We start from the raw sequence: 15,244 nt of genomic DNA on the forward strand, positions 1-15,244 counted from the left end.
TCTAAAGGGCAATGCAGCTCTTGGGGCCCTCGGCAGCTGCTCTAACTGTTCAGCAGTTTATAATACTGTATAAATACTAATGTGACTCACCAAAAACAGCCCAAGCACCAGTTCTCTTTAACCTTTCTTTATTGTAGAAAAAGCTTCAGTTGTAGTCATCTGGACTCAGTTTGAAAAAGTAGACGTTTCGACTCTCATCCAAGAGTCATTGTCAATAACAGAATTTAGGTCGAGAACTCCGATATTAATACTGTTCTGTGGTAAGACCCGCCCATTGGGAGGAGCCTTCCTGAAGTAGAAAGAGTTGTTTGTTTCAACAGAAACTCCCCCCTTGTATCTACCGAGCTAGCCTATTCAGAATCTTAATGGGCTATTAGAATCCTCTTTGTCTTTGTGAGACCCTGGCTCACCCACCCTGAGTACCTGATTAGCATCTGAATGTCCTGGTCCTCTACCTCTCCAGGGGTTCAGTAACCCATTATAGATACCAGGAAGATTGAATCTTAGCCCTCCATTTCTGTTTAAAGAAGGTCTTTCTTAAGAAAGACCTTGACTCTTGGATGAGAGTCGAAACGTCTATTTTTTCTAACTGAGTCCATATGACTACAACTGAAGCCTTTTCTACAATGGAACACGCCTGGACGAATGAGGGATTACACCGACACCTTTCTTTATTGTTGGCAATTATTTACACAGGTCACTTTCCCTGTGACACTGAAGCCAGTCAAAGGTTACAGCGACTGCTCTTTCAAAACACGGTTAGACAAGTTTAGGGTCTGTCACCTCAGCTGTCCGAGGTCTGATCCACTCAATTCTTCAGCCAGAGTCGAGATTTAAGACTTTAGTTCTTTGGACCCTCGAACAGGGAACGTGAAAGCTTGTATATATTTGATACAAACATGAGTCTTGGCACAGAAGCAGATATATCAGAAAATACCCTGATGGTGCTGGTGAAAAAATACTTTGATAGATAAATGACGCAAGCCCTGCAAATGTAAAAACTGTGCTTAAAATGCAGAGCATCTACAATCAACAATAATTAAATTTCAATCAAAAGAGTTCATTCACATATTAACACAAAGAAAGGTCCCATCGGTAGGAAACAGTCAAACTGATAAAAGGCACTTTTCTCAACAGCCCTTAAAGAAACACTGAGTAAATGCATGAGCAGATTACATGTCGAGTGTAACAAGAGCCTCTGCTCGACCCGAGAGCCGGCTCTTCTGTCCCAGTCACACTCAAACATTAAGACTTTTGTAGTTTTCGGGATGTAGCACCATTTAAACTATGTGACAAGTGGCTCTGTTCTATTAGCGGTTTTATCTGTAATGTCTGTCCAATGTCTACTGCCACATTTCTGCATTAACATTTCCTTATTTTACATGACTAACTCAGGCAGCGTGTCCCTTGTGGATGGAGCAGCAGCTTTAGTAAACCAGTTTCTTGGGCACTTCCCAGCTGAACTCAGGCCGGCCGAAGTGACCGTAGGATGCGGTCTTCTGGTAGATGGGCCTCTTCAGGTTCAGCTCCCTGACAACATCACACAAGGTCAGAATGAGCTTCTCTTTCACCCTTATCTACCTGCGTTGTATCAATGAAATTTCCCCATGTGTGGACAATAAAGGATTATCTTATCTTATCTTAAATCATCAACCATTCCACAGACAGTTAGCACAATTGTATGTATTTAGCTCCTCCTAGTGGGTGAGTGAAGTATTGCTCTTTCCGTGTCAACCCTACACTAGTAAATCTGAACAGCTTTTCCACAGTATGAAGGATTTAAATGCAGAAATCAGTGCCACCTCCTCTCAGCCCAAATGTATTCCAAATGTGCTGAGGCCTTTTTACCACGCCTTGTGTACATGATGTAGTTCTGTATTGTAAAGTGAGGTGAATGTAAGAGCACCTGACGATGACCCCCGGCCTCAGGTCAAAGTTGTTGTTGACGATGTGCAGCAGGTCTGACTCGGACTTCTCTGACGAGCCGTATGTGAAGATGGAGATGGAGAGAGGGTGAGCCACTCCGATGGCGTACGACACCTGTGGCACAAGCGCTTGTTACAGTACAGCGAGGAAAAACGGTTAAACGGGTTTAAAGCAGACAGATTAGGCTTTTCTCAGGGACTTAGTATTGAACTGTAACATAAGTAGATCATCATTTTACATTTTCTTCATTGTAAACTGCAATTTTCATTTAGAACGGCTCAATAATAGAAACAGGCTTTTAACTTCCTGCAGAACTGCGCAGCAGACTATTATTCACAGGTTTTTCTTTGTCAAAAGTGGCTACGTGAACTTTTAGAACCCAGGATTAATCACTCATAGTCTTTATTTTTCACAATTTAGGGGATAAGGTTTAGGTGAAAACAGGATTTTTGTTAAAAGGTTAAAAAGTCATTAAAGTTGATTTAGCATAATATGTCCCCTTTGAAGAGTCTCACCTGGACCAGGACTCTCCGGCACAGTCCGGCTTTGACCAGAGACTTGGCCACCCAGCGGGCGGCGTAGGCTGCAGAGCGGTCCACTTTGGAGAAGTCTTTCCCAGAGAAAGCTCCTCCTCCGTGAGCGCCCCAGCCTCCATACGTGTCCACGATGATCTTTCGTCCGGTCACTCCAGCGTCACCCTGAGGGCCACACGCACTTTATACAATACAACAGTGGTTCTCAGAGTCCGGGTCGGGATGGTCTCAGGGTATTATTATTCTTTAAATAATGAGACTGAAAGGTCCAATAATACAGTAAAAAAATATTACAATAAAACATATGAAAGCTGATTTTACATTTTTGCTCGTGTTTAAATATTATTAGCAAGTCAGGTGCATAGATATTTTGGGGCTTTCAGAAGCTCACCTGAGGTCCCCCGATCACAAAGCGACCGCTGGGCTGGAGGTGGTAGACCGTCTTCTCATCCAGATATTTAGCCGGAACAACAGCTTTAATGACCTGACAGAGGGAAGTTCAGTCAGACAAAGACAAAGAAGTCTGAATATATTATTACATTTTTAATCTAAATATAAGTAATGTTCAGTGTTGTACGTTCAAAATAGATCTTTTTTACAAGAAAAAATAAGCAACATTTTGAATGACCAGGATAGAAAGGTCAGTTAGTTTGTTTTTGTATTATAAAAGAGGGAAAATCTATACATTTTATAGAATCAAATTACATGTGAGCCTCTTTTGCTGTAAATGGTGTATAATAGTCTGTATCCAAGTGGTTTTCATTTGATTTTTTATATGTTGTGATAGTCTGAGTTCAATCACAGTTTCTCATTGAAATCACACTATATTCCACTTCACTTTTTCCTCCTTTGGGCTGTTTTTGTTCAAACTTGAAAGGGTCAGTGCAGGTGGTGTGTACCATCTCCTTGAGCACCCTCTTCTGCTCCTCCAGGGAGACGTAGTCGTCGTGCTGCACAGAGATCACGATGGTGTGGACCCTCTTGGGGATCACCGCTCCGTCCTTCTGCTCGTAGTGCACCGTCACCTGGACACGACATAATCCATGCAATGACTGAATTCTGAACACGGTCAAATGGCGTAGGCTCTTTCCTGACCTGTGTTTTGGAGTCTGGCCGGAGCCACGTGATGATCCCTTGCCTTCGGAGGTCGGCCATCTTTTCGTTGAGTTTGTGAGCGAGTACGATGGTGAGGGGCATGCACTCCTCGGTTTCATCTGTAGCGTATCCAAACATCAGACCCTGCGCAGACAAAAGAGGAGCAACAATGAAGCGACACTGGAGCTTATAATTGTCATACGTGATGGTAAGATGAGACCGTGGAGCTAGTACTGCTGAGCATTTGCCTGAATATTTTGATCTTTTCATCAACAACAAAAAACGGTCTGCAGTTCTATTTAGTTGAACTACAGGGAGCGGTCTGTCCCTCACTGCAGTGTTTCCCATCAGGGTGAGGCGAGCGCTTGCGGGAGGTTTTTGGAGTGATACATGTAGGGTTCAATGTCACAAAGCCAGTTTTCACAAATAAAAACTATGTCACTATGAAGTTCTGCAGTTTTGAACAGGAAGTTGTTGGACCCGTCACTATCACTAAGCCAAATTAGATCAATACTGTGTGTAAGCGTCATTTTATATGGTTTGATATTTGACATTCTTAATTTTATGTTATTCATAATAACTCATTTGTGTTTTATTTAAAAGAAGTTTGCATGTGTGTGCATGTCCTGGACGCTTGGGGGCGCACTACTGTTACCTGTCATGTAAAACAGGTGAAGAAGTTTTGTTGTAAAACTTTGTTAATAAAGAGAGATGGCTGGAGCAACACGTGGTTTTACCGTGCTGCGACTACACCAGTGGTCCTACGCCTAAAACAGGCTCATGCAGTCATTATTTTCCGAAGAGGTTAAAACGAAGGAACAAAGAACTAGGATTAGCCTCTACATTAAGTAAAACGACCTCGCTCAACCAGAGCACGAGCCGTGGAGGAGCCCAACATCGTGGCAAGATAACAAGAAAAAACTACGAACTGGTAACCTGCGCTGAAGAGAATATGAGACAACAGGAATGTTGTAGTCTTTGTTAGATGACACTCAAGAAGAAAGCAAAGCACGCTTTGTGTCAGACTACTTTATTAACTGCTGTTGATTGCCAATGAACATTTGCGGGCTAATTTGAGCCAAAATGGAGGACGACATGACGCAGGAAACCAGAGCGAAAGAAAATGAGTGCAGTGTCGAGGATGTCCACAAGAGGGCGTCAAGGTACACGGAGAAAGGGTTGGAAGACGCACTGCACAGACAAATGAACGCAAGAAGAGCAAAGCTTGCTCAATTGCGAAAATGAACAAGATAAGTACTATGATGAAAAATAGTGAAAATCCTGACACAGTTGATGAACATTTAAACGAGTTTTCAAAACTTATGAACGACTTTGTTCAGTCAAACGAAAATGTACTTCAGCTGTTGTGTGAGGAAGAAAGGGAAGCTGATCAGACATACTGGTTTCTACCTAAAAAGGACCAGTACAACAGTTTCACCATGGAAGCTGAAAACTGGACTATTTCTTCAAGACAACTGAGACAGGACGACGTGGGTCCAGATGACAGCGCATCGATGACCAGTGTATGAAGGAAGCGGCGACCGGGATCCTGCGTGTCCGGGACCAGGGCCAGCTGTTGCGGTTCAACTACATCGTCTACATCATCTACATCTGCTGCACGTCGTAAGGAACAAGCAGAACGAGCTGCTCTTGTTGCTCAAGCAGAGAAGCTCAAAGAAAAACAAGCTTTGGAGTTTGAGGAGCTGAAGTTAAAGGCCAAGAAAGAGCAGCTAGAAATGGAAACTCAGATTGCTGCTTCTACAGCAAAGATAAAGGTGCTGGAGGAATGTGAGTATGAAGAAGGTGAAAATGGAAGTGTAACCAGCAAACGTGAACACTCACCTAGGGGTTACAAGAAGATCAGAGTTCCCTCTGTTGTGACTAATAATGAACAGCCGAATGCTCACAGCTTAAATAGACCTCAAATGTTTAAACAGGAGATCCCCACTCAACAAGTAGAAATGGACAATACAGTTAACTTGTGTGAAGTAATGCAAAACAGAATGACGTTACAGAAATGTTGGTAAAGCAACAAAGACTCACAAACTTACCTCGGAGAGATGTGCCTATTTTCAGTGGTGATCCTTTAGAGTTCAAACCTTTTCTAAGAGCATTTGAACACAATCAGTAGCAAAACTGTCAGGATTTATTATCTTGAACAGTTTACAAGAGGTGAACCAAAAGACTTAGTTAGAAGTTGTCAGCACATGATGTCTCAGCTTGGGTACCAAGAGGCAATGAAACTTCTACACTATCACTATGGCAATGAGATCAAAATTGCAAATGCTTACCTGAATAGAGCTGTAAACTGGCCTCAGGTAAAGGCAGATGATGCAAAAACTCTACACAGTTACTCTCTTTCTTACTGGTTGTAACAATGCAATGCAGGACATTAATCACCTTGAGGAACTTGACAACCCAACAAACCTAAGAGTCGTAGTTTCCAAGTTACCTTACAAGATGAGAGAAATGTGGAGAGTCTTTGCCTTTGACATTCAGGAAACATCTGGGAGGAGAGTAAAGTTTTCAGATCTAGTTCGATTTGTGAACAGACAAGCTAAAATAGCTTCAGATCCTTTATTTGGTAACATTAAAGATGCTGATGACAAAGTCAAGCAAAACATAAATCCAAATAGGGCATTTAGACCAAAGGACAGTGCTTTTGCTACTAGTGTGGCACCTGCAACAAGAGAAAGCATGCCAGATGCTAATAAAGGCAACTTACGTCCTACAGCTGATGCGTTTCAAAAACCATGCATGTACTGTGAGAAAAGTCACTCACTAGCAGATTGTCAGAAAATAAGAAAACTGCCTCAAAAGGAAAGAATAGAGTTTCTTAAGGGAAGAGGACTCTGTTTTTCGTGTTTGACACAAGGGCATATGAATAAAGACTAAGAAACAAATCCAATGTGATTATTGTTCCAAGAGACATCCAAATATGCTTCATTACGATAAAACTGTGGATGAAGCTGTACAGGACAATCTCAACAATGCCACTGTAAACTCAAACACTGAAGTCACGAGTCCTATTCCAGTCACAGGTGGTACATGTGGTGGTACATGTGGTGCTACCGGGGCCGGTAGCAGCAGTAGAGTTTTGGCGGTTGTGCCAGTTCATGTTAAGCTTAAGAAAAACAACAAAACTGTAGAAACGTATGCATTTTTGGACAATGGCAGTGAAGCAACTTTTTGCTCAGAGAAACTTATGAGACAACTTGGCATAGAAGGAAAGAAAACACAAATCCTTCTTCGCACCATGGGTCAGAAAAAGGTAGAGCCTAGTTATATAGTTTCAGGCTTAGAAGTTTGTGGTGTAAAAGAGAATGTGTACATTGATTTACCGGACACGTACACTCACAAGGACATCCCAGTTTCTAAAGAAAGTATTCCTATTCCTATGGCCACATTTGTATGGTGTAGAACTGCCAGAAGTAGATGCAGATGTTGGACTTTTGATTGGAGCAAATGCTTACAAGGCTATGGAACCTTGGGAAATCATCCACAGCATAGATGATGGTCCCTATGCAGTTAAAACAATCTTAGGCTGGGTAATAAATGGCCCATTGAAAGGAAATGACTCTGAAACTGACCAAAGTGCTTCTGTAAATCGCATTTCAATGTCAGAAATAGAAACCCTGTGTTTGAAACAGATTAATCACGACTTTCCAGAAAAAGCCTCTGATGAGAGGCAGGAAATGTCTAGTGAGGATTTACAATTCATGGTCTTTGTTAAGGACACTGTTAAAAGGGTTGACGGTCACTTTTGTGTGGGCCTACCTCTAAAGAACAAATTTGTCACACTACCAAACAATCGCTCAGTAGTTGTGCAGAGAGCAGAAAGCCTTAAAAGGAAAATGCTCAAAAACAATGACTTACTCAAAGAGTACAAGGCATTCATGTCTGACCTAATAGACAAAGGATATGCCGTTCCTGTGCCACAAGAACAAATTGATCGTGACGATGGACGAGTATAGTACATACCTCATCACGGGGTGTACCACCCACAGAAAAGAAAGCTGCGTGTTGTTTTCGATTGTACAGTCTCATATCAGGGCAGATCACTGAACCAGGAACTCTTACAAGGTCCTGATTTGACTAATACACTAATAGGAGTAATAACTCGATTCAGACATGATCACATTGCTTTGATGTCAGACATAGAAGCAATGTATCATCAGGTTAAGGTACAGCCAGAGGACACAGACATGTTATGCTTTCTCTGGTGGCCTGAAGGAAACTTGGATAAACCCATGCAGGAGTTTAAAATGACAGTGCATTTGTTTGGTGCAACATCTTCACCCAGTTGCGCTAATTTTGCCTTAAGGAAAACTGCAGAAGACGCTACAGAAGAAGTGGCACCCATGGCTGTGAGTGCAGTATAACTTTTATGTAGACGACTGTCTCTTCTCAGTGTCAAATGAAAGCGATGCCTGTGCCATGGTAAAAGAACTGAAAGAACTTTGTGCAAATGGAGGCTTTCGTCTCACTAAGTGGAATAGCAACAGCAGAGTTGTTTTGGCCTCCATACCTGAAACAGAAAGAGCGTCTGAGATCAAGACATTAGATCTCTGTCATGACAATCTACCGGATGAACGAGTTTTAGGAGTAATCTGGTGTATTGAAACCGACTCATTTAAAATTAAGATCAATGCAAAGCCAATGGAAAAAACCAGGCGTGGCATTTTGTCATTTGTGAGTTCAATCTATGATCCATTAGGGTTCCTGTCCCCAGTTATTCTCCCTGCAAAAATTATCTTGCAAGAACTGTGTGGACAGAAATTCTCTTGGGATGAGGACATACCTGAAGAACTTGCTCAGAAGTCACAGGCTTGGATATCAGACCATGAAAGGCTACAAGGTTTCACATTTGACAGGTGTTTCAAACCAGTCGGATATGACAATGTTACATCTGCACAACTGCATCATTTTGCAGATGCGAGTGAACGTGGGTACGGAGTGGTTACATATCTTCGACTGACAAACGAAAAGGGCGAAGCTCACTGTTCGTTCATAATAGGCAAGTCCAGAGTATCACCTCCTGAAACAAACAACGATTCCTAGGTTAGAGCTAACGGCTGCTGCTGTGGCTGTAAAGATGGACAAACTAATGAGAAATGAGCTACAAATGCCATTGAAAGAATCAGTGTTCTGGACTGATAGTACTACAGTGCTAAGGTACGTTGCAAATGACGGTCTCAGATTTAAGACTTTTGTTGCAAACAGAGTGTCACTTATCAGAGATCATTCCAATGTCAGTCAGTGGAGATATGTGAACTCTGAGTTGAACCCTGCTGACCATGCTTCGAGGGGCATGAAAACCTGAGTTCCTTTCAAACAAATCTTGGATTGATGGACCGGACTTTCTGAGTAAAGACAGTACACACTGGCCTGTGTCACCAATAATATCAAAGGATGTTCAAAATGATGCTGAGGTGAAGGTTATGAGTGTTAATGTTGACATTGTGCAAGCTGATCAATCAGTAAACTTATCGGTCACTACTCAGACTGGCACAGATTAAAGAAAACTGTTGCCTGGATGCTGAGACTAAAACAGCTTCTTAAAGAAAAGACTCAAGAGAGAAAAGTTAGTGATGTTCAATGTCCAAGCAAAAATGTCAAACAAAAAGCAAAGGCTTAAGTCAAAAACGATCAAAAGTTATTTGACAGTAGCAGAATTGGAAAATGCTGAGATTGAGATTGTGAAGTTTTGTCAAAGTCAAAGCTACAAAGATGAGATACAAACTTTGCAAAAGGGTGAAAAGCTTAAAAGAACGAGTCATTGTCAAACTAGATCCTGTATTGGACAATGGTGTTTTAAGAGTTGGAGGAAGGTTACATCAATCTGCATTACCATTCAGTGTGAAACATCCTGTAATACTTCATCAAGACCATTATGTGTCCACTTTGATTTTCAGACATGTTCACAAACAAACTGGGCACAGTGGTAGAAACATAATGGTATCCAAACTGAGAGAAAAATATTAGATTCCGAAAGCTGATGCAGCTCTAAGAAAAGTATTGTCAAAATGTGTACAATGCAGAATGTTGTCAGGTAAACCTGGTGAACAGAGAATGGCTAACTTGCCACATGAGACTTGTCCCAGACAATCCCCCTTTCACTAATGTAGGGATAGACTACTTTGGACCTTTTGATGTGAAATGTGGCAGAAGTCATGTAAAAAGATATGGTGTTTTGTTTACATGCCTTACCACAAAAGATGTTCATATAGAGGTGGCCAATTCACTTGAAACAGACTCTTGTATTAACGCATTTAGGAGGTTTGTTGCAAGGAGAGGTCAGGTTTCTGTAATGAGATCAGATAATGGGACAAACCTGGTGGGTGCGGAAAAGGAAATGCGTGAATCACTTAAAAGTTGGAATCAGTCAAAAATTGCTGAATCTTTGAGTCAAAAGGGTATCACATGGACTGTAAATCCACCAGCTGGATCTCACTTTGGTGGCATTTGGGAAAGACAGATACGTTCTGTAAGGAGAATCCTTATCCAGTTATTGAGACAGCAGACTCTTGATGATGAGCGTCTCCACACTTTGTTTTGTGAAGTGGAGTCCATTATTGATGATAGACCGATTACGAGAGTCTCTAACGATCCAAATGACATAGAAGCATTGACTCCAAATCATTTGCTTCTCCTAAAAAGAAAACCAGTATTGCCACCTGGTGTGTTCCAGAAGGAGGACTTGTACTCAAGGAGACGTTGGCGTCAGGTTCAATACCTGTCAGATATTTTTTGGAAACGTTGGACCAAAGAATATCTCCCACTTTTGCAAGAGAGACAAAAATGGTTTAATGCCAAAAGAAACCTGAAACCCGGTGATGTTGTTCTTATAGTAGATGATAGTGCACCAAGAGGTTCATGGTTGATGGGAAAAGTTGAAAAATCTATCTGTGATTCCAAAGGTCATGTTAGAAGGGTTTTGGTAAAAACTAAAAGCAGTGTTTTGGAAAGACCAGTAGACAAACTGTCTGTTGCTTGAAATGGAGTAATGTATTTGTGTTCGTTAAAGCCATAAATATGGTATGGATGAAACAAGTTTCATGTTTCAAATGTTTATTTACAGACGAAATGTCGCTTTGTATTTTTGTTTTGGTAATTGTTATTCCCCAGAAGTAACAATTAGGGGCCGGAATGTAAGCGCCATTTTATATGGTTTGATATTTTACATTCTTAATTTTACGTTATTCATAATAACTCATTTGTGTTTTATTTAAAAGAAGTTTGCATGTGTGTGCATGTCCTGGACGCTTGGGGGCGCACTACTGTTACCTGTCATGTAAAACAGGTGAAGAAGTTTTGTTGTAAAACTTTGTTAATAAAGAGAGATGGCTGGAGCAACACGGTGGTTTTACCGTGCTGCGACTACACCAGTGGTCCTACGCCTAAAACAGGCTCATGCAGTCATTATTTTCCGAAGAGGTTAAAACGAAGGAACAAAGAACTAGGATTAGCCTCTACACTGTGTTTTATAATGAACAAATGTAAAATGATATTGATTGTATTGTTAGTGTAGTGTGGAGTCGTGTGTGGCGCCGCAGTGTGTCTTGCTTGCACCTGGTCTCCCGCTCCGATGTCCTCCTCATGTCTGTCGATGTGGACGCCCTGAGCGATGTCCGGGCTCTGCTGCTCCAGAGCCACCAGCACGTTACACGTCTTGTAGTCAAAACCTGCGCCAAAACCACACACACAACAGCTGAGGGATGCAGATTGTTGATTTCTTTTCAAGGCGACAGTTCATACATTCATCGTCTCAATTATATTTCACAGTGTAGTGTTTTTATTTATTTGACTTATGTTTTGCTTTGATTTGACTGGTTTTAATGTTTTAGTATTGGTAAGATCAAGCACTAAAATATGTTTTATTGTTTTTTTTTCATTGTTTTGCGTCTGTGCAGCTCTTTATTTAAGTGTGCTCTATAACTAAAGCGGATATGGAGGTTTTATAGCTCAAAATATGTAAATCTGTGTAAAATAGGCACCTGGGCACAGCAAGGATTAGGTGTTTAGTGCCCTCTGCTGGCGTTCCAAGCAGTGAGCGACAACAAATCTACTTTATTGATTTGAAAGACTTTTAATTCTTTGGTACAATGCCCAAAAAAGTCACGTCTCCTTTATTTAAATCGCTTGTATTTGTCATACCTTTGTCGGAGTTGTCGTAGCCGATGTATTTGATGGCATCCCTCACGACTTTCTGGTAGTCCACCACCGCCCGCGACGTGATCTCTCCACAGAGCAGCACCATGCCCGTCTTACACACCGTCTCTACAAACGCAAACCACATATGTCAATACAACAATACCACAAATCTAGGATATACAGTAGAAATGTCTGAATTTCTAGCAGGGATTGTGAATAAACATGATTTACTGAAGGGGCCCGGTCCTGTAGTAGCTGCCCGCTTCCTTAGTCACTATTTGATTTACAGAAAAGTGTGTTTACTCACCACAGGCCACTTTGGCGTCTGGGTCCTGGGTCAGGTGAGCGTCCAGGACTGCGTCGCTGATCTGGTCGCAGATTTTGTCTACAAACACAGAGCAATGGTGACGTTATATCTGGTTCCTTGTGCATCATCTTATTTGCTCGAAACCGTAGCATTAGTATTTTGCAGCTTGGGAAAAACCCTGATTTTTACATAAAAAACACCACATTTTCCAACATTTCCAAAGAGTCAGCCGTTTGAACAAGCTATTTTATTTGTTTATTTATTTAAACTCTACAAATACAGAAGCTTGTGGCACTGAAGTAGCTGGAGAAGACTTTAAAAAACACTTAAAACAACCTGAAAGATCCAAAATGTCTGTTTAGAAAAGCTGTGAGGAAACATTCCAGTTTCAGCCGCCTGTCAATCAATCCGGACTGTTGTAATGAATGAATGAAAAGTATTTTTATTCCTTCTTCTACTTGGGAGTCTATCCAACCCTTCCACCTCCACTTACATAACAGAGCGGCTCATATCTGTCACCTTTGCTGTTTACTTTAGCTGAATCCTCTGATTATCGATTAATCCTGCAGTGCGTCTGGTTACAACACTACAGGAGGCGAAAGGGTAGAGTACGTTTCACTTTTATCTCCCTGCGCTACAACTTATAAATACAACAAATAATACAAGTTCATTCTGGTTTGGCTCATAAATACGACATCTGATTGCTCAGGTGATGTTTATTGCTCTCCTTGTTACCAAACTGGTCATAAACATAAACCTGTCAAATATTAGATAATAATGAATGCTAAACACCTGCAAATGTGATAACCAGTCAGACGGATTTGAATCAATCAAACATACCTTTAGTTCCAGGGTAAATGCTCAGTTTTGAACAGGTTCACATAGATTAAAAACAACACTACTACAAAAAAGCTAGTCTTTCCGAGGTGTCAGTTTGTGTGACACTCTAGACTGCGGCGTACAGCTGCCGTCAATGAGAGTGGGGGGTAAACACATGTTGTTCTGAAATAGACAGCGCACTTTTCAACTCCCTTTTAATGACCTACTGGCATATAAACTATTTCTGTGGGATCCACAGCAAAAGAAGGCCGGACTCTCTCAGCTGAAAGTCAATATACTCAGCCACTCATCCAAGTACCTACTTCAGTTCTCCACTTTTTGGGGGCACATCCTAACGATATTCAGATTACATGTCAATCCAACATAAAAGTGTTAAATCATCAGACAAAACAGTAAGATTAATTTGTGTTTTTTTGCATTTGTGTGTTTTAAATCAGCTTTTTTTTATTAAAAAAATCATAAACGGTATACTTGATAGTCAAATGTTGCATATCTTATACTATAACACATTCACACTATTTTCTAAAATCAATATATTGCCCACCTCTATGTCAGAATTCCTCTTCTGTACGAGACAAAATCTGATTTGTGATTGTAATTTGCATTCTTGTTCACATTAGCTCTATTTTTACCACTGTAAAACTACAACAGTTTTATCCAGTCTACTGGAGGCGTGATTCCTTCTGCTGCTAAAGTTAAATCCCAACTCAAAATCTGCAGTGGTCTCCTCACCTGGATGCCCTTCTCCCACAGACTCAGACGTGAACATGAAGGAGCCATCGTCCAGGAGACTGGTCATGTTTGTGTTGTGTGGAGCTTATAGTCCAGTTGTTGAGAATCAGAGAAACGAGGAGGAGGGAAGCCACTACACCAACGGACCAAAACTCCACGTCTGAGTCCACATGGTCCCAATATATACAGCCCTCACTCTACACACACGTGCGTCATGTGGTCCTGGGACAGACCATTCCAGGGGGAGTGGTGCAGGGGGGAGGACTCCGCGTTCTGCTAAACTTACTTAACCCTTTGCTGTGCGGGCGGAACAAGAAAGCGCCCACTGTGGAGCCGTGGTGTGTTTTCATGTTGGTCCTGTGGAATACCGGACGTGTGAATGTGAAGAGGGGACTTAGTATTTAATATGGGGGCCATCTTCCCCCCTGCACAGGCTGATGGGACTCGGCTGGACGTGGCCAACCTATGAACACAAAAAAAGCAAAAGTGATGCAACAGGTATTTACATCACAAGCTGATAGTCCTAGAACTTGTTACACTGTATTTTTTTTTTATCCAGAAGAGAGCGTTGTAGCCAAAACGTACATGATGAAAACATCTTTGATCATTCTATCAACTTTTAACAAACAGTTGGGCAGGAAGAACAAATAAATGTAGGTCAGAGATGTCGTATTTAAATATAGATATTATATTGCTATTTTATGGTTTTATCGCCTTGCTTTGAGTTTCATTGTTTTAGGACTAGTACGATCAAACTGAGCACTTAATATGCCTTTGTTGTTTTTTATCGTTTTGTGTCTATATACTGTTTTATTTGTTGTATGTGGTATAAATAAAGTGGATTTGAAGTGGAGAAATGGGTCAAAACAAGTACAAATGATTAGTTGTTGGCGTTTTTTTAAAATGTACTGTATTTTATTCATGATTTCCCTTATTAGGTTTTAATTTAACCTTGAACCTATCTCCTCCTTTCACTCTACAGCTCACGTATATGTATTCAATTATAGTACTACAGCAATTATAATAAAAACAAATGCGCCACAGTATCGCATTCATTCAGTTTTTCATTTCGTTTTTATTGCTCAAAAATACATTGAAAAGACTTGGCCTGATGGCATTGTCCGCTTGTCGTCATGGAGATAGACAAGTTTAATGTCATACTCTGGAACATTCCAGAAAGGTTAAATAGTGTCCCTGGTTGCTCTTGAGTTTCAAATTGATAATCATTGCCCCAAATGGTTTTATATTTTTGCTCGACTCCTCCAACAGTGTGTGAAGTGTACCTTTTGTATTGCTGCTGTTGCCCAGTAAATAATGTAATACCTTTTCAGCTAATAAAAGCCGGTTACTGTTTTTACACTCTTTTTAACGACGTTAGACTCCATCCATGTGGCGGCCTGGGGCATTTTTTCTCATCTGTGAACTTCCAGAAATCCCGCGGCTCCATTTACAGAGGGAGGATCCAATAATGAAGATGTGCCTGGGATAATATGTGCAGGTAAGCCTCTGACACACAAACAAACGCTTCCATCCAGACACAAAGGGCCTGACAGAGCGCAGGGGTGAAATATGTCGCTCTATTGTAGAGCGGGAGGTCGTCTCTTCTCTCACTCGTACGGCTCTAATTGTGCCAGCGCCGGGGCTTAGTTCCATCTCT

At 41.3% G+C, this 15,244-nt stretch overlaps 1 protein-coding gene across 1 annotated transcript; it reads right to left on the reverse strand.

Moving 5' to 3' along the window:
- Positions 1-663: 663 nt before the first annotated feature.
- mat1a (methionine adenosyltransferase 1A) lies at positions 664-13,862 on the reverse strand. Its single transcript, XM_072436477.1, has 10 exons — positions 13,588-13,862; positions 12,016-12,093; positions 11,712-11,834; positions 11,127-11,239; positions 3,555-3,698; positions 3,359-3,484; positions 2,851-2,943; positions 2,442-2,624; positions 1,907-2,040; positions 664-1,530 (listed from the first exon to the last, which is right to left on the reverse strand). Exons 1-10 carry the CDS (start codon positions 13,652-13,654, stop codon positions 1,428-1,430), a joined length of 1,164 nt encoding a protein of 387 aa, XP_072292578.1. The 5' UTR covers positions 13,655-13,862; the 3' UTR covers positions 664-1,427.
- Positions 13,863-15,244: the final 1,382 nt, after the last annotated feature.

The sequence above is a fragment of the Eucyclogobius newberryi genome, unplaced genomic scaffold (genome assembly GCF_026437365.1).
Source record: "Eucyclogobius newberryi isolate DKJ021-1_F unplaced genomic scaffold, fEucNew1.0.hap1 SCAF_8, whole genome shotgun sequence".
Taxonomy (NCBI): Eukaryota; Metazoa; Chordata; class Actinopteri; order Gobiiformes; family Gobiidae; genus Eucyclogobius; species Eucyclogobius newberryi.

Coding starts and splice junctions, on each gene's coding strand:
- mat1a (XM_072436477.1), bottom strand. CDS start 13,654: ATGACCAGTCTCCTGGACGATGGCTCCTTCATGTTCACGTCTGAGTCT. Junction 12,094..13,587: donor TGTGGGAGAAGGGCATCCAG/GTGAGGAGACCA, acceptor CTGTGTTTGTAG/ACAAAATCTGCGACCAGATC. Junction 11,240..11,711: donor CTACGACAACTCCGACAAAG/GTATGACAAATA, acceptor GTTTTGGCGCAG/GTTTTGACTACAAGACGTGT.